The sequence below is a fragment of the Talpa occidentalis genome, unplaced genomic scaffold, assembly GCF_014898055.3.
Source record: "Talpa occidentalis isolate TD23 unplaced genomic scaffold, MPIMG_talOcc4v2.1 talOcc4.2, whole genome shotgun sequence".
Taxonomy (NCBI): domain Eukaryota; kingdom Metazoa; phylum Chordata; class Mammalia; order Eulipotyphla; family Talpidae; genus Talpa; species Talpa occidentalis.
The window spans coordinates 142,465,033-142,483,520 of NW_023602073.1; the positions used below are offsets into that span (position 1 = coordinate 142,465,033).

An 18,488-nucleotide genomic window follows, 5' to 3' on the forward strand; every position below is an offset into this window, starting at 1 on the left:
GACTTATGGGAACAGAGGGAAACAGTGACACTTTGCTGGGCTGTGGTCCTGTGGGGCAGTCCGGATGGGCGAGCCCCTGGCCCCGGCCCCTGGGCTTCTGCAGCCGCAGTCATCTGGCCCCTGGACTGCTGAGCACAGCCACCCTGGGACAGCCCCCGCCCCCAGGGCCACGCTGTCACCCCAGCGCCTCCAGTCCTTCCGTGCCCCCCTCTGCTTTCACCTCAAGACCAAGGCCTGGCCTCCCTGGCCCTCGGGCTGGAGCCCCTCCCCGCCCCCTGGCCCAAAGGGCAGCCCTGCCTTTTCCCCTCCAGCAACACTCACCCCACTCGCCCCTCCCTCCGCCCTCCTCACGCTCAAGGCCCGGGATTTCCACCTGGGCCCATCTCTCCACCCTAAACTTCAGCTTCGCGCCCCCTGGCCCTCCCTCCAGGCCCGTCCGAGGCCCCGGGTTGGTGCGCGGCTCTCTGCTGCCCCCTGCTGGCCGGCGGCGCGCGGGCCTGTCCTCCGGGGGTCACGCCCTCGCCCGGGCCCGGGAGTAAACGGGTCACTCCTGGGCACACCCCGCCCTCGGCGTCCCCAGCGCGCAGCTCGGCCCTGGCACAGCCCCAGCCACGGGGGACAACACTAAAGCAGGAGAGCGTGCGTGCTCCGATAACGCTCGACGGACACTGAGGTTTGAGTCTTACTGTGTTAGGTCACAGATAAATATTCTTTTGACTTTTTAGACCATTTTAAAACTGTAAAGCCCATTCTAGCCTCATGGCTAGAGGGAGAAACAGGTGGAGGGACAAGTGTGGCCCGTGGGTGCTAGGAGGCCCCTCCTTGCCACCCAAGCGCTCTCGCACCAGCGGCCTGGGCTGAAGGGCTCCGGGCCTGAACTGTGACATCTGTGGCTTAGTCTCCTAAGACATGATCACTGACGTCCCCTCCTACTCCTGAGGTCCCGCAGCATTGGAATCCGCCCTGCAGCCCTGTGCGGTCCAGCTGTGGAGCCAACAGAGAGGGCAGTCAGGTAGAAGGGGGGCCTGGCCCATGGTCAGCTCTCTGCTGGTGCCCCTGGAGCAGAAGCAGCCAGGTAGGAAACACGCCCAGGACTTTTGGATGTGCCCAAAGCAAAACACAGGTCGGGTTGCCATGGGAACCATGCCGCTTGCCCTTCCTCAAGGTGCTCTGCGTCCAGCCTAGCTTAATTCTGTTCAAACAGCACGCTTTGCTGCATCTTTCAGAAAATCATCACAACAAATCTGGGATGTCTATAATGCAAGCAGCACCTGCTGAGACGCGGCACCCTGCATGTCACCATCCTGAGGGCTGGCCCTCGCGCAGTGCTCAACCTGCACAGCTGCGTGTCACCGTCCCAAGGTTTGGCCCACACAGGAACTTGAGTAGCCTCCAAATGCCAGAAGAAAAGTGAGTAAAATCAGGGGCAGCAGGGGTGTTGGATAATCACAGTATGTTTTAGGACTTTTTTTTTCTTGAACAAGAAAGCAAAAGTCTAGAACAATACAATTTTAAACCAATCTTTGAATCATATGTGCAAAACAGAAGGTGAAAAAATAATCATGATATCCAGTCACAGACGGTTTCAGAGCTGGGTTCCAGAGTCATCCTTAGTTATATTTTGGCCCTTCAGAGAAATTCTGAGCTTCCATAGCACTGGGGTTCAGACACTACCCCAGGATGGATAGGAAAAGATAAAGCATTCGACTATGAATCAGCAACAAATGCCTTCCAGGCGAGCACAACTTAATAACAGCAGCTCTATGAGCCTGTTGGCAGAAAGCATCTCTCATCCAGTGTCATCCTGCCACTAGCCATTACTCTTTTGTTTAGGCACAAGAGAGAAAATAATTTTCCCCTTTAATTAAGCTCCGTACATTCTATCAGCAGGAATTCTGGATGGCTTCCATGTTAATAACAGTCATCCAGGATGGGCAGTGACTCTTCTAGAAGGTATGCTTATGGCTGCTGGTGACTGGCCTAGGTTTATTGACTATGATATAAACTCCTTCTCAGCATGATTGCTTTTTTTTTTTTTTTTTTCAATTATCGGGGGCTTTCAGAGTCTTCCAACCAAAAGATTTGGGCTATTAAATCCTTACCAGTTATGTGATTTACAAATATTTTCTCCCATTCCATGGGTTGCCTTTTTACTCTATTGATAGTGATCTTTGATGTACAAAAGTCTTTCATTTTGATCAAGTTCAGTTTGTCTATTTTTTCTTCTGTTGCTTCTGCCTTTGGTATCATATCTAAAAAAATCATCATCAAAGCCGATGTCTTCTTTTCTTCTAAGAGTTTTAAAGATTTAGGTCTTTGATCCATACTGAGTTAATTTTTTATACGGCATTAGGTAAGGGTCCAAATTCATTCTCTTACATGTGTCCATCCAGATTTCCCAGCATCATTTATTGAAAAGACTCATTTTTCCAATGAATGATATTAACACACTTGTTGAAAATCATTTGACGACCTATGAAAATGTTTTCTGGGGTCTGTATTCTACTTCATCGGTCTGTTCGTCTGCTCTTATATCAGGGCCTGGATTCCTGTAGCTTTGTAGTAAGTTTTGAAAATGGGCAAAGGGCTTGAATAGACATTTCTCCAAAGAAGACATACAGACGGCCAGTAAGCATATGAAAAGATATTCAACATCATGAATCACTAGGAGAATGCATGTCAAAACACCACAATTATACAGCCACTATGGAAAACAGTGTGGAAATTCCTCAAAAAATTAAAAATGGAACTATTGTACTATATAATTCAGCAATCCCACTCCTGGTATATACCTGAATAAGAGGATATAACTATCTCAAAGAAATATGTGCACTTCCACGTTCATTACAGAATTATTTACAATTGACAAACCATGGAAACACCCTAAGTATCCACAAACAGATGAACAAAGAAAAGGTGATTATATACATATATACACATGCACACATATACACACACATATATGTATGTGTGTACGTACATATGTATAATCTGTTGTACATACGTATACGTGTGTGTGTGTGTGTGTGTATATATATATATATACACACAACAGATTATTATTCAACCATAAAGAATAATGAAATCCTGCCAGGTGTGACAGCATAAGTGGAACCTGAAGGCATCATGCTAAGTGAAATAAGCCAACAGAGAAAGACAAATACTACATATTTTCACTTATGTGCTGAATCAAAGAAACAGTGAACTCAGAAAATAGAATGTTGGTTGTCAGGCTGAGGAGCAGAAGAAATAGGAGATGGTCAAGAGTACAAACTTCTAGTTCTAAGATGCATATGTCTGGGCTCCAATGTATCATCACCAAGGTGACTGGAGGTAACAATGTGGCAATGTGTCCTTGAAAGTTGCTATGAGCATAGAGCAGCTATCCTCACCATAACAACAAAGTGGTAGTTGTATGAGGGAAAGCACTTGTTAACAAACCGCCTTGTAGCAACCATTTCACAATATCCGTGTATATCAAATCATAAAAAATGATCAATGCACAAAATGAAATAAATGCCAGCTTGTTAACATACAACAAATGCCAACAAATTGGATGACTAAAAAAAAAAATCACAAGACATCACATTATGATGGCTATTATTTAAAAAATGAAAATAGTAAGCATTCACATGGATACAGAAGAATTAGAACCTGTGTGCCTTTCTCATGGGGACATAAAATGGGGCAGCCATTGCAGAAAAAAATGGCATGCACTTTCTCAACAAATTAAACATAAAATTACCATTAGATCAAGCAATTCCACTTCTGGGATTGTGTGTACATCTATGCTCACAGCAGCATTATTCATAAGAGCCAAGAGGTGAAAACAACCCAAGCATCCATTGATGGGTGGGAAGGTAACCACCCATATACCGTTGTGGTATATCCATACAATGGGACACAATTCAGCCTTTAAAAAGAAGGGAGTTCTTTTTAAACACATATGAACCTAGAAGACTTTATCATAAGTGAAATAAGATACAAAATGACAAACATATTGTGATTCCACTATGAGATTACTAGAATAATCAAATTCATAGAGACAAGAAGTGGAAGAGTGGTTGTCAGAGTCTGGCAAGAGGGTGGGGGAGTTACTGTTGAATGGGCACAGAGTTAGTTTTGTTTTTAAACTGTTGGGGTTTTTTGTTTTTGTTTTGTGTGTGTGTGTGTGTGTGTGTGTGTGTTAGGTTTTTTGTTTTTTTGTTTGTTTTTTTTTTGCATAGAGGAACTAGATGTAGGCCAGAGGTACAGGGGAGTGAGAGGATTCACCAGAGACAGAGTGGGGAGCAGAACAGGTGGAGCTACTGAAATACACTACTGTGCGGAGCAGTGGGCGAGACAGGAGAGGTCTGCTGCACCATTTGGGTCACCTCCCTGGCCAGGGATCGAACTCAAGCCATAGTGGTGATAATGCTGAGACTTAACCTCTAGCCACTAGGGAGGTCCAAGTTTTAGTTTTTAAGATGGAAAACTGGAGACAGATGGTGGTGATGGCTGCATAACAGTATGAATGTACTTAATACCACAGAACACTTAAAATGATAAATTTCATATTATGCGTATTTTGCCACAATAAAAAAAAAAGAATGTGAAGTTCCTAAATTCAAACTGATATTTTAAGTATATGTGTCTGGTCTTTTAAAAAAAGTTACTTATATAACATCCAATTGTCAGGAGACTCCCTAGAAGCTACCCTAATTAGTGATTTGGCCTGAACATACAAGCACATTAATTCTTAATTCAGAAATCCTATTCCATTCAATGGTTTCAATTTGCTTTCCCATTCTTTCTGTTCATTTAAGTAGGAAAAATGACAGTTATCAAAATGCTGTGTTTTTTATCAACTGATCATCTAGAACAGAGGGCAGTAAACTTTTTCTGTAAAGGCTCAGGAGGAAAATTGTCCTTGCCGGCCATACCTGCATTCTCTGTTCAATTACCCAACCATCGTATTGCAAAAATGGCCATAGACAGAGATGAGCACAGCTGCATTTCAATAAAACTTTATTTACAAAAATAGGTGGCTGACCAGATTTGCCCTACAGGCTTTCATCTGCCAACTCCCAAGAGAGCAAGGAGTATTCAATAAAATAAAATATTGACTAGTCTAATAACTAGCCCATTTAATCACGGTTCCCATGCCAGGCTAAAAGCAATGGATCAAAACTCAAAAGAAGCAATGGATAGCGAGGCAAGTCCTAATAATTCAGGACCAAAAATGTAGACTGCATAAGGGGGACTCACTGAAGGGTGGCAGAGAGGCTGCAGAACGGTGGGAGAGGTAAGACAAGAAAGAGATGGTAGGAATGCCGGGGTTCAGAAAGCAGCAGGCAAGCTCCAGTCTTCTTAGGAGATACCTGAGATGTGGAAATATATATATGTATGTATATATGGGTGAAATCGGTGGATTCAAAGTGCCTTAAACAACCTGAGCAATTCAGTGGTTGCACAGCTGCGATGTACAAAGCCATGAAATCAAAGATGACTTTTTCAAGAACTTGCTTTCAGAAGATTCGCCAGAAACACTGGTGAAAACAGAAGCGTTCAAGGTGAAGGTGTGACTTCACTAACTAATCATCACATCTAACTTGACAGTCTCTGCTCTACGCGATTCTAACAGACCCGTGTGCAAATCTGTGAGGACAAAACAGTCTCTCCAAGGAGCTCTGAAAATCACTAGCTACCCACAATTCCCTTTTGTGAGTTTGTGTTCATTTTGCCTTTCCTCCTAAGGAGAGGAGTGAGAAGGAAGAGTAACCTCTGTAAAGTGCCATCTTTTCTGTAAAATAAGGCAAAGCATATACTCAATTTCATATCCGGAAGATAAACGTAATTTCATGTCGACACACGCATGAACATAAACTGGGTGCTGGATTTGCAGCTCATGGAAGCTCGATGGAATCACCCCAGAAGCACTCGGTCAGGTACAGGGCTGGGGTGTCTTCAGTGAGTCAAAAAGCAGACAGGTGATAAAGGCAGGGCCAGGCCAGAGTCCCTTGTCTATACATCTGCCACTTCTTTCCAGTCATCGCCCCACGGCTGCAAACCCACTCAGCCCCTGGGATCCTGTCCTGACAGCTGTAATCAGAGGGGCCACCTGAGCCACCCAGGGAGAAGAATAAAACTGCAAAAAATCACTTGAAGAGCTAAATCGCACTTACTCAGGGGAGGAGGCACGAAAAGAATAAAAGTCCCTTCCCATTACTAGACACACAATCACCCTGGTGACTGGATCGTGGAGAACATTATCTGAGGGCTCGTTAAGGCTCAACCTTATAAATTATTTAATTTCCCCAACTGCTAACAATAGATGGAGTCACAGTAGGTTGCTTGTATATTAGATTTGACCGTTTTTACTTCAAAAATTATTAGTATTAAAAGCATAATGTTGGGCCTCCCTGGTGGCCTAGGGGTTGAGTCTCAGCGCTATCACACTACTGCCTGCATTCGGGCCCCAGCCAGGGAGCTGACCCACATAGGGTTTCTCGTGACTCGCCCGCTGCTCCCCTCAGCAGTGTATTTCAGTCAGTCTGCCTGTTCTATTTCAGTCACTCTGTCTCTGGTGAATCCTCTCACCCCCCACACCTCTGGCCTTCACCCCAGTTTTATGCAAAAAAGAAAAAGTATTAATGTTCCTCTCTTTCTGCTTTGAAGCTCAAATATCAAGAAATCAAATGCCATGATTGTAAAATCTAAAAAATGGGGGAGGTGGGGCTGAGGGGAGTAAAATATGTGTGTTTGCAGCAGGGAGCCAGCAGAGGGCACTCTCTTTGTAAACTTGGCAGATGTCAAAGAAAGTTACAGGTTAGTTTTCCATGTCCGGTTTTCTAGTTATTAGTGAGCTTGAAAATTTCAATCATAATTGTTTTTTAACTTTGCTGCTTTATCTGTGACTCTCAAAGTGCAGAGAAAGAAAATCTTGAGGACTTAATATACACATTTGGGCCCCACCTGGTCCCAGCCAGTCAGCTCACAGCTGATCCTCTAGTAGGGGTCTCAGAAACACCGAGAAAACCCCCTGTGCAGAGGCAGCCAAAAGCGGGAGCTGAGAGGCAGGGATGACATTACCTGCCCCAGGCGACAAGACACCCCCACCGGCCTGAAGGAATTATTTTAACACTAAATATAGAATTATAATATCTTAGTATTAAAAAAGCCAGTCCAAAACCATTCTTTCAATGCCTAAGGAAAAGCAAACTATTTAAAATATTTTTTGTGCCATGTCCCAGCAAAAGGCAGAATCTGGGTTCATTTATTCCTGTTTTGCAAACCTTTTGCATGATTGGAAAATTGTCCCAATGGTCACAATTAATATCTACAGTTCTTCCTTGGGCTATTACTCATGCTTTATCTGCTTTCAAGGAAATGTGTGAACATTTATCTTCAATGGCACGTAGCCAACAGGACCATTAAAACAGAGACATGTAAAAGTACATGAAAAGGGGATTGGGTGATTCTTGAAATTGCTTCAACTGGACATTAAACTTAGCTCTAGGTTTCTGGTGGCCAGAACGGGCTCTAAATTTTCACTGCAGGTGCCCCCTTGATACTAAGCATCAACAATGGGACATCACTACCTGCAACATCACCTTTGTCCTCCAAACGTCCCAGTCCTTACTTCATGCATCCTCACTGAGGCAGCGTGCTGACCCTCAGAGAATCCAAAGTCTGGTCAGAAGTGCAGGGCCAAGAGCAGCCAGTGGAGGGGGCCACATCAGTGTGGTATCCAAGCATAGAACTCATGGAACCCCAGAGCTCTGGCTGGGGTGCAAGGTGAGCTGGTGAGCCCACAGCCTTGGCCAGTGAGGGACCGAGCAGGGACTCATCATGTGACAAGTGTTCCTGGGGACTGACAGTGGGAGGACATAGTGAAATCCCATCCTGAAGCGCTGTGATGAATCCAATGGAAACAAACCCATAAAAGTCAGATGATAAATGTGGATAAGGAGCCTCTAAGCATGAAGACAGAGAAGGAAATAAACAGGGACAGGTGGATTTGACTACAAACAGGGGTAAAAGCTTCCACTTGTCAAGCAGTATGAAGATACAAGAGCAGTTGATGTGGCTGCAAAGGGCCATCAGTCTTAATAGTGAAGAGCATCTATAGAGCCAGAAAGGTGGGAAGGTTCAATCCTGTTATTAATTCAATGAGTGCAAATTAAAGGAAGAAATCATTTTTGACCATTCATGTGGTTTCACCAAATTGATAGTATCCTTTCTGGAGAGATTTCTAAAATCTGGTCCTTCTCTTTTAAGAAATATTCAAAGATGTGGTAAAGATTTCTCTACAAGAATAGTCATTGCACTTTTATTATTTATTTCAATAATATTATGAACTCCCAAAACTGTAACAGCAAAACTGGACATTCCATCTGTATCCACCAAATAGGAGTTTGGTTAAATAATTGATGTCACGTTCCAATGTTAGACAGGCAGTCATCAGAGATCATGTAGCTGATAATGTTCAAAGATGTGGAGAAAAATTCTTTTGAAAACTATGATGTGATGAAATATCTAGATACACAGTCTGATATTTGAAAACCTAGATAAGCAGTCTAATCCCACTTATGCAGACCCGTCAGCTTGCGTCATGAAATTGCCTCTATTCAGTACTTGTTTACTTAAAACATTAATTTCTTCTGGTTTAACCTAAATGTGTGTATATATAGTTGTGTGTGTTTACATGTTGTAGATGTGCATGTGCACACACACATATACACTTACAAGCATAGGCACATATTCACAAAGAACAGAAATGACAGGTGCCAAAGTGTTAATAGTAGTTCTCGGGTGATCACTGGATTTTCACCCTTCTTGTTAGGCTTTTTCTCACTTTGTAGCTTTGTCAATGAATGCATGTCATGCTGACAGTCAGAACAGAATCACAACGTCATTTGAAATCATGCTGTAGGATGGGAAGAAAAGGGCAGCGTGTGTGAGAAAGCAGCCATCGCCCCTGCTGGGGGTGAGGAGCACTTGCTGAGGGTAAGGAGCACTTGCTAGGGTGAGGAGCACATGCTGGGGGTGAGGAGCACATACTGAGGGGAAAAGGAGCACATGCTGAGAGGTGAGGAGCACATGCTGGGGGTGAGTAGCACATGCAGGGGTGTGAGGAGCACATGCTGGGGTGAGGAGCACATGCTGGGGGTAGCAAATCGCCAATCAAAGTAAATCTTCAAGGGTTCAGATCAGTCATTCTACTTCTGAAATACCACCTGAAGGAAATGAACAATACTGGACTGGCAGGTACATGGTATTCATCACAGGTGTCTGCGATGGGGAGCTGGACACAGGGATGGGGTCACTGACGTGGGGCGGGCTGAGTGGCAGTGCACCCGCACCTGGGGTGCTCCACGCAGGAGGTGATATGTGTTGAAAGAAATCTTAATAGCACAAGGAAATGTTTGTACTACACTGAATTTTACAAGATAAAAGTATGTATATATATAATCTGATCACAAATGCATTTAAAAGTGGATGTCCGTATGTGCACACATGTGCACAGATCGCTTAGGAAGAAGCCAGGGAGGCGTGTGTGTGGATGTGTGGACATGTGCATATGGGTGTGTGTGATTAACTGTAGTTTTGACTAGTGGGGCAGGGGGTATTGTTTTGCGTCTACTGTTCTCTGCTTCCCCAATAGGCCGCAATTAGGAAGCAGTGCTAGAATCAGAAAATAGACAACTGTTTTCAAAGAGGAAAGAATGTTCCCTCTTCACAGCAAGGAGGCTGGAACAAGGTCGGGGGGCTGGAATGGTGGGGGTGGGGAGATGGAGAACGGGACAGGGGGAGGAGGTAGGTGGGGACCAGCCGGGGGCCACTGCTTTGCAGGTGAGAACGAAGGGCAAGGTGGAGACTTGAGAGATTTGGGGAGACACAGGTGTTAGGATTTGCTGGCAGATTGGATAGGGGTGGGGGTGAGGAAGAGAGAGGAGTCAAATGTGAGAATCACCCCAGATAAGCATTCCGGATGTGGCAGTCAGGCTCCTGATGGGACCCACAGATTCCTGCGCCTGACAGCCCCATCTCCTCTGGCCCCCTCCCGCCCCGACAGAGCCACCCTGTGCAACCAAGGGCAACAGCGGAAATGACTAGCTGTGACTTTTGCAGCTAGATTATAAAAGATACTGATAGAGACAGAATGTAGAGTACAGGGTACCTGAGGCTTTGGGGAGGTGGGGTAGGGGAGGTTTGGGGATGATGGAAAGTTCTGGAAATGGATGGTGGTGATGTTTGCACAACTCTGAATGGATGAATGCCCTAGAACTACTAGAAATGGTTAAAATGGCAACTTTTATGTATCTTTTACCATAATAAAAATCCTCTTTTAGTATAAAAGGCATCACTGCAGGGCTCTGCCTTTGTCTCCTGAAGCCCAGGCCAGGACAGCTCACCCTGAGGGGCAGGCCCAGGTGTGCAGCACTAACTGGCCAGGTGTGTGGTGAGCCCCCCTAAAGCAGATGGCCCCTGCCCTGGCAGGCCTGCGGCTGAAGGCAGAAGCCATATGAGATAGTAACATAATTGTTTTAAGCCACTAGGCGGTGGGGTGTATTTCCAGCGTAACTAACGGGGGTGCAGACTTGACCTTGTCTGTGCCCTTTCATATTTTAAGAGCCACCTCATTTCTCTAGCTCCCTGTAGGACAGAGCAGGCTGGAAAGGGTGTTCTCACGCAACATCAAAAACACCAGGTAACATGCAGAAACACAGATTTTCTGGAAGACTCCAGAGAGCCAAGGTTGCAGCTGGGTCTTAGGGCCTACTTGGGGGCAGAGGTGGTACCAGAGGGGGCCGGGAAGGCTGCTCCTTCCCCCACCCTTGTGTCCCCCATAAGCCTGCCCGGAGGTGGCCCATGACTGCTGTTTGCTCCCCGCAGTTAATCTCTCTGATTTCCTTCCGTGTTCTCTTTTTGCCTTTTCAGTCACCCAATAATACCTACTTAGCCAATTCCCCTAATTACATTCTCTGTGCTCAAATCACCGTGTGGCCTCTCTTTCCGAACTGGCGCCCCCGCCCTGCTGATGCAACACACGCTGCAATTTAGCTCCACGGCAGTGCCAGGTCCCTCAGGAGCAAAGGCAGAAGCGAGGTCCCGGGCCAGGCAGGCCTTCCCCGCAGACCCTGGGCAGGCTTCCCCACTCACCTCCTGCCCAGCACCATCCACCCCTGGTCTCACCCACAGTGCCTGGGCACACACATGCACATGCACACACATGTGCACACATGTTCTGTCTGCCAGTAAATTTCCCTGCCTGACATATGGACACTGAAACTTCTAGTGGTGCATAAAATCAACCCCAGGAAGGGTCTTCGCAGAGTTGGTGTTGAGAAATGACAGAAAAGTCACACCCGCAGGCTGTGGATGAACTAGGAGCTGAAGTGAAAAAATGGGAACTAACCACATGAAGAAGACCCTAGCCCCCAACAAAATCTGTATTTTTTTTTGTAAAGATTTATTTTTATTTATTTATGCATACAAGAACTGGGGTGCAGGCCAGAGGTGCGGGGGGTGAGAGGATTCACCAGAGACAGAGTAGGGAGCAGAACAGGCAGACTGACTGAAATACACTGCTGAGGGGAGCAGTGGGCGAGACAGGCAAGGTCTGCTGCACCATGTAGGTCAGCTCCCTGGCCAAGGGTCAAACTCATGCTATAATGGCTGGCGACAGCTTGATAGTGCTGAGACTTAATCCCTTGCACCACCAGGGAGGTCCCCAAAACCTGTATTTTAAAGAAGCAAGTGAAGCAGCCACCTAGGAATGGTCCCGGGCTGTGCCCACAGGGTCTGCATTCGCTGGGGGTAGGGCGGCTAGTAGCACCAAATGGGAGATCCGGTGCCTGGAGGCTGAGCTGGTCATCACTGGGGTGTGAGCTTCGAGGGGCCACAGGCCATAGCAGATATGCAATATATTGGGGTATCACACTTTCAGGAGGGTTGGAATTTAGGGAAAGTGTTGTCTGGGCTGCAGGGGCAGCAGGGAGGCCATCATGGAAAAGGAAGGTGAGGCCTTGCGGAGTCACACAGGCCTGCAGCCTCTTCTCACTCTCGTGAGCTCCACATTTCCCTCCAGAGTCCCAATCAATGGCATAAACACGCTCTTTCCTTGAGGAAGAAGAGTCAGGACTGTACCGGGGGGCTGCTGAGTGCCCCTGCACTGGGCCTCCATCCACCACCCCTTGATAGATCCTGGGCGTCCGCACTTGGCCTGTGAGTTCCTCTCCTTGCCAATACACTATTGGATGCAGCTGAATAGCTTTTTTTCTCCCCCTTAAAGTATCACGTTTTCCAGAAAAAGAAAAAGGGTTTCGAGCCAGCCCTTCCTGCAGGGTCAGCTTGGGCCCTTGCACACGGTCGGCACTGTCACGTCACCGCTCCAGCCAGAGGTGAGTCGGGACTCGCTGGCTGCCCTGATTGCACGTGTGCCCCCGGGGCTGATAAGTCGCCCTCTTATCTGTGCCACTCACATCCTCTAACAGGGCCCGTGGTCCCCGGGGCACAAGGGTGCTCGCCATGGTTTCGCATTCCAGCTGCGGATGACACCGTCGCCTCAACCCAGCAAAAACTCCACACAACATGCCTGGCGCCCAGGCCACGCTGCCGCCTGCTGGCTCCTGGACACGCCACGCACTCGCCCAGCCCCACAGGCCGCAGCTAACCCTAAGGCAGTTGCTTCTCTGGCCTCTGGTATTCATCCAGCCACGCTGACCCAGTATCAGGAACAAGGTCTGGTGCCTGGTACTATGAGGGCTGACAGGTTTTAAAAGCACTTGCTGCTTGTGGAGAGAGAAGTGCCAGCTAGGGGTACAGTGTACACCCTTTCCACAATTAGGGGAGAGCTGCTGCTGCTTGGAGGAGGGAGGCATCACCCCCAGGGGCAGGAAGACAGGGAGACTTCGTGGTGAACAGGGAGACTGCAGCAGCAGAAACGGGGTGCACAGGGTTGCACCCCAAGCAGAAGTGATGAACAGCAGGATGGAGGGGCAGGGGCAAGGTCTATAGACTGAGTCCCGAAAAGTTCCTGCATCCAACTATTTTAAGCTTCTACACCAAATACTTGAGTCCAGGAATATATCATTTTACTTTAGAAAAAAAAGTAATGGCACTTACCTTCAGTTGGAAATTTCTTGGCTCGTTCCTCAAAGAACCATTCTCCGGTTTTTATCTTTACATTTCTGAAAAACAAGCAGAGAGGAAGCCTGAGAGAGAGAAGGGCTGGGGTGGATCTGCTCTCAAGAGGCAGGTAGACCACACCACAAAATGTCAGCCTCCAGGGCCTCCAAATCTCTGGCCCAACCCCTCATTTTATAAATTTATAGATTTTATAGAGGTTGAATGATTTGACTAGCTGGCAACAAAGCTGGGAGCCTCTGCTTGGGTATGTTACCCTGTGTAATGTTCCATGTGATACACACATATGAACACACGTGTGTGCCAACACGCAGTCAGCACTTGGTGTTTTCTGAGTGAACACATCAAGAGAAAAACAATTGCCCTGAAAATAATGCCTTTATCAAGTCGGCAGTGAGACGCATGGGCATGAAGGACAAGCCACAATGCAAAGCTGTCAAGTGTGAGGTCGAGGTTGGTTTGTATGAAGCACATTTGCCATGGGCCCACAGAGGAGAGCTGACTAGAGGGCTTGGGGGACTTGGGATCTGGAATATGGGGGTCAGTGTGCCTCACTGCAGATTCGGGACCCCTTGAGAAACAGGGGGATGGCCTCTCCTGGGCCCACTGGCCTGGTGGGGGCTCCCTGAGCCTCAGGACCTCTTCTCTTGGTGCACACAGAGCAGACGGAAGGTGCGCACATGCCAGCTGCTGAAATCCTCAAGTGTTTTTGCTCCTGACAGTTTCCAAGTTGCTGAAGGAACATCCCCATGGTCCCAAAGAACCTCAAAAAGGCAGAGGAATTTTTTAATCGTATTTTTTTTGCATAGAAGAATTGGGGTACAGGCCAGAGGTGAGGAGGTGTGAGAGGATTCACCAGAGAGAGTGGGGAACAGAACAAGTGGACTTACTGAAATACACTGCTGAGGGGAGCAGTGGGGAGACAGGAGAGGTCTGCTATGCCATGTGGGTCAGCTCCCTGGCTGGGGATGGAACTCAGGCCTTAGCAGTGACGGTGCTGAGATTTAACCTGCAGACCACCACGGAGGTCCAAGCCAAGGAATTTTAAGAAAAATTTAAACTTTGACTTATGGGCAAATTCTCTAAAGTTTTTACTCAAAGAAGTTCTCTATTAGGTTCCATTAGACTAGATATGAACTCAAGTTGAGTTTTTAAAGTTAATGCTACCAAATGCAGTCAATATAAGTAAATTCACAAATCTATGCCAGTGTGCATGTTTTTCTTTAAAGGAAACTTCCTGTCTTTCTCTCTGGCGTTCCCGTGGTCAGAAGGCCTCAGGCCCCAGTGACTTTCTCCCCTTCACCTAGCTGGAGACTGTTTCATTCCCTGGCGTGTAAGTGACCATGCCCCAGGGTTAGGGACAAGAATGAGGAAAACACACATGGCACAGCTGTAAACACCGACGACAGAATTCCCATCCCCAGTCACTACCACTCAAACCAAAAATAGCTAAAATCTTCAACTGTTACATGAAGAATGGCGGGAACTGTGACTCCACGAAGCCAGAGACTCGAGACCCTGATCTACTGAACTAACACCTCCAGGAGAACCCAGCATCTCAACAGCAGCTCCCGCTACCCTCACCCCCTCGACACTCCTCACCCTGCACTTGAAGGCCTGCAGAGGCCAGAAAAGGGGGGCGGGGGGCAGTTTGGAGAGATTCCTGGAATCCACACTCCTTTGAAGAGCCACACCTAGCAGCTGTTCCATTTCTGGGGCTGCCTCTTCTGTCTTCATTAGCAGGACAAGACCTCACCAGATGCGAGAGAGTGAGACAGCAAATCAGAGCAAGCAGCCAGCTGCAGAAACCAGCGGCTTCCCTCTGCTGCCGGCGCGTCACTCACTTCCTGAGTTCCTTCCGGTGCTGGTGACCGGCTGGGCTAATGGCCTCCTCCTCTCCAGCCTGCTCCCCTTGTGACCATTTATGTCCAGAGACAGGTGCTGGGGACAGGGACCGCCTCAGGGTAGACAAGGGCCTAAGAACTCAGCAGCAACCACACCTCCACTGTCTCTACCGCTGCTGAGTCAGCCAGTCGGCACACCACAGAGGCACAGGGAATGAAAAACATGGGGGGACAGAGAGAGTGGAGGGTGCAAACCCCTGCGTAAATCAACATGGCCAACTATTACAAAGCACTCCTCTGGCCTGGTCTCAGAGTCTACAGAAGCAGCTGTAAGGGGCAAGAACGGCCCTAGAGCAGGATCTCTATGACCCTAGCAGGTGGGTGAAGGAGGAGTCCTGGAGCCCTCAGTGGCTTTTCAGGCTTTTATTGGGATTTACCAGGTACAGAGCAGGCAGGGCAGGCCTCCCAGCCCCCAGCAAGTCGTCACTCTTTCTGGGCTCTCCAGCCTTCTCTCAGAGAGCTTCTCTGCTCTCCTCATGGCTCTGGTCTGCTCTCTTGGCGTCCTCGTGAAGCCGCCCTTATAAGCCCAGTCTTAGACCAGGTGCACCTACTTACGCATGCCCACACCCTCCTCCAGGTGCCCGCCATCAGGCATGCATTCAGGACCACAGGGATCCATCATCAGTCCTAATGGCGGGAGGGCAGAAAAGCCTGATACTTTTTACCTTACCCTTCACAACCCAGTTAAGGCGCCCGCCAGGAGTTTATGGGCACAGAGGGGTGTGGGCACCAACTTGCAGTCTCTGGGGCTTATCTGTGACTCAAGAAAGGGGCGGGCCAGCACTTTATGCATTGGGTTGTTTCATTTCAGAACTAGATTTGATTTGGAGTTCCAGAAACATCTCTGGCAGGATCAGCCATTTCTGATGCAATGATCCACTCACTTCAGTGGCGGTTCCTCCCTAGGAGCATAAAGAAAGGCTGCTGTCCCCATCAAGCCCACGTTCCAAAAGAAGGACCGTTTGTGGCTCTTACTGTCCAGATAACGCCAGGCAGCTCCTGCCTTGCTGTGTCCGGCAGCGCCTCTGTCCTCGTGGGGCCAGCACGAGGCAGCCTGTTCACTGTAACAAAGGCAGAATTATGAGTATGTCCTCCTGGGTGACTACATCAGAAACTGCCTGTGAAAGAGTCTTGGAAAGCTTTTGAGTTCAGCAATAGGTTAGTGCTTTGACATTTTCATATAAAATCGAGACTTGCTTCTTTCCAACGTTTTGGATCAATGGACAACTACATCTCAAAGAGGGAACACCTGGGAGGTAAAGCCAGGAGACCTGAGTTCAGTTCCTCCACTCACCCTGCGTGAGGACCACAGGGACCATGAACGTGAGACACAAGCAGAGACGGCTCTTAATTAACTTCTGGAGTCAGGGCCTCCCCAGTGGCCTAGGGGTTAAGTCTCGGCGCTGTCACCACTATTTCCTGAGTTCCATCCCCAGCCAGGAAGCTGATGCACATGGCACAACAGACCTCTCCTGTCTTGCCCACTGCGCCCCTCAGCAGTGTATTTCAGTAGACCTGCCTGTTCTGCTCCCCCACTCTGTCTCTAGTGAATCTTCTCATCCCCCACATCTCTGGCCTACACCCTAGTTCTACGCAAAAATAAAGTCTTTCAAATAAATACATAAAATGAACTTCTGGAGTTGCCAGTGTCCATGTTCATAGCCTTGAATTCTGCCGATGCCGTCATTTCATCAGCAAAAGAGCAATAACTGTTGAACAGCACGTTGCAAACTCTACAATACACCCATTCAATATTATCACCAGGAGACCCTAACGTCAGAAAGGTGGCTTGACCTCATTACCGTCACCAAGCACTGAGCCAAATAGGCCTGTCAGAATGGACTTTCATTTCACATGCAAATGATCACACCTGTAAGTGGTCAGGCTGTCTCATCCATGCTTTCTGCTCCCAGAGAAGCCAGCGTGAGTTGCTTGACCTGTGCCCACCATTCAGCAGACAAGTAGAACGCTGGCCTGCAGAGTGGGGATTCACAGGTGCCTCCACAAGCCTGTCTCCAGTCCATCAGCTCCCCACCTAGCACCCACAGCCAGGAAGCCTGGAGACGGCTGGGGGTTCATCAGACAAACAAGCTGCAAAAACTCCAAAGAAGCTGAATATTGTAAAACTGAGATCTGCCCAATGTCTTGTGGAGGCCTGTCCAACCGCAGGGTGATTCTGCAGAAATAGTCCTTGCAGGCCTACAGTTGAAACATTTTTCTTTACTTCAAATCTTCGTGTCTCTAAGTCAAATCTTCGTGTCTCTAAGTCAAATCTTCGTGTCTCTAAGACACATTTTAGTTACAAAGCCAGTAGTGAGGTTTTTCCAGCTAGCGCAGGTGATCTGATTTCAACGTCTGACAAGAATGATTATTGTGATTAAATTCTCGGTAACCAGGAGGGACTCAGAATCTAAATGAGGAAATGGTTTCTCAGGCTTGCCACCACGTCTTCAAAACATTACCAAGCCTGTGACCCGACCTCGGAGAGAAGGCTTCCCCTCCTGTCACATTCCCTGCCCCTCATTCCGAGTCCCGATGGGATGGACATGCATGGAGGGCCCAGGAAGAGGGCAGTGAACGAATGAATATTCCCACCTCCTCAGGGAGCAGCCTGATAACTGGATAGGGGAGGGAGTGCCCATGCACTGAGGGCACCAGGCAGAAACTGCAGGTGGGAGATGGCTGGCGTGGAAGGCGTAAGGGGACCTGCCAGCCCCTGCCCCATTTCAGGTCATTAAAATGATGCATTCCAGACACTGTCAGGCCAAAGAGACAGGTCTGTGGGCGTCATTCTGTGGCCTGCTGGCCAGGAGTCTGCTGGTTCGTTACATCAGATAATTAGTCAATGACAGTAAGAAAAATCCGACCGCAACAGGACAGCTTGTTAAGGCTTTGGCAATAGAAATCAAGTCAGATGCTGTGTCTCACCCTGCCCTGCCCACAGAGGGTTCACGGTGGGCAACGCGGCAATGAGAAGGGCAGAAGACCAGGGGCACGTCCTCCCGGCCAGCAGACTCTCAGCCCGGATGTCTTGCGAGACAACGAAGAACTCTGATGGAAGAATGAGTCAGGAGAAGCAGACAAATGGGCTCCTCTTTGTGTGCACCCCAGGGATCCAGGGGAAGCAGTCAGTCCCCAAAAGCATTTAAGACCCATCTCCAAGCAAAGAAAACAGAAAGATATCTTGAAAAGCCAGGCTGGAGCAAAGATACGACAGGCCGGAACATTAGGAAATTAACAAGCAAATGCAGCCCCAGCAGTAAGAGAACCGAGGGTCTGGAAGGTTCATCAGTGAGGCTGACTCAGTAGAAACCCTTCCTGGAACATGAAAGAGAAAGCAACAGGCACTGAATGCTGAGGGAGAAGATAACAAAGGGGCGGGGGATGGAGAACAAGGTCTCCCCAAAGAAGCCAGGGCAAGTGGCATCGCACGATATTCAGATAATCGGACTT

General features: G+C 48.0%; 1 protein-coding gene across 12 annotated transcripts in view; it reads right to left on the bottom strand.

The window, feature by feature from the left end:
• The window catches only part of SYTL3 (synaptotagmin like 3), a 74,256-nt gene that overhangs the window by 35,820 nt on the left and 19,948 nt on the right, over positions 1-18,488 (bottom strand). For 10 of the 12 annotated variants that reach the window (XM_037520577.2, XM_037520579.2, XM_037520574.2 and 7 more), the window contains one exon: positions 13,111-13,175. In XM_037520577.2, the coding sequence (XP_037376474.1) occupies positions 13,111-13,175 (65 nt within the window). Of the gene's footprint in view, positions 1-13,110; positions 13,176-15,919; positions 15,943-16,010; positions 16,036-18,488 lie in introns of those variants that run through there. The other 2 variants (XM_037520584.2, XM_054697921.1) reach the window with 2 other exon arrangements.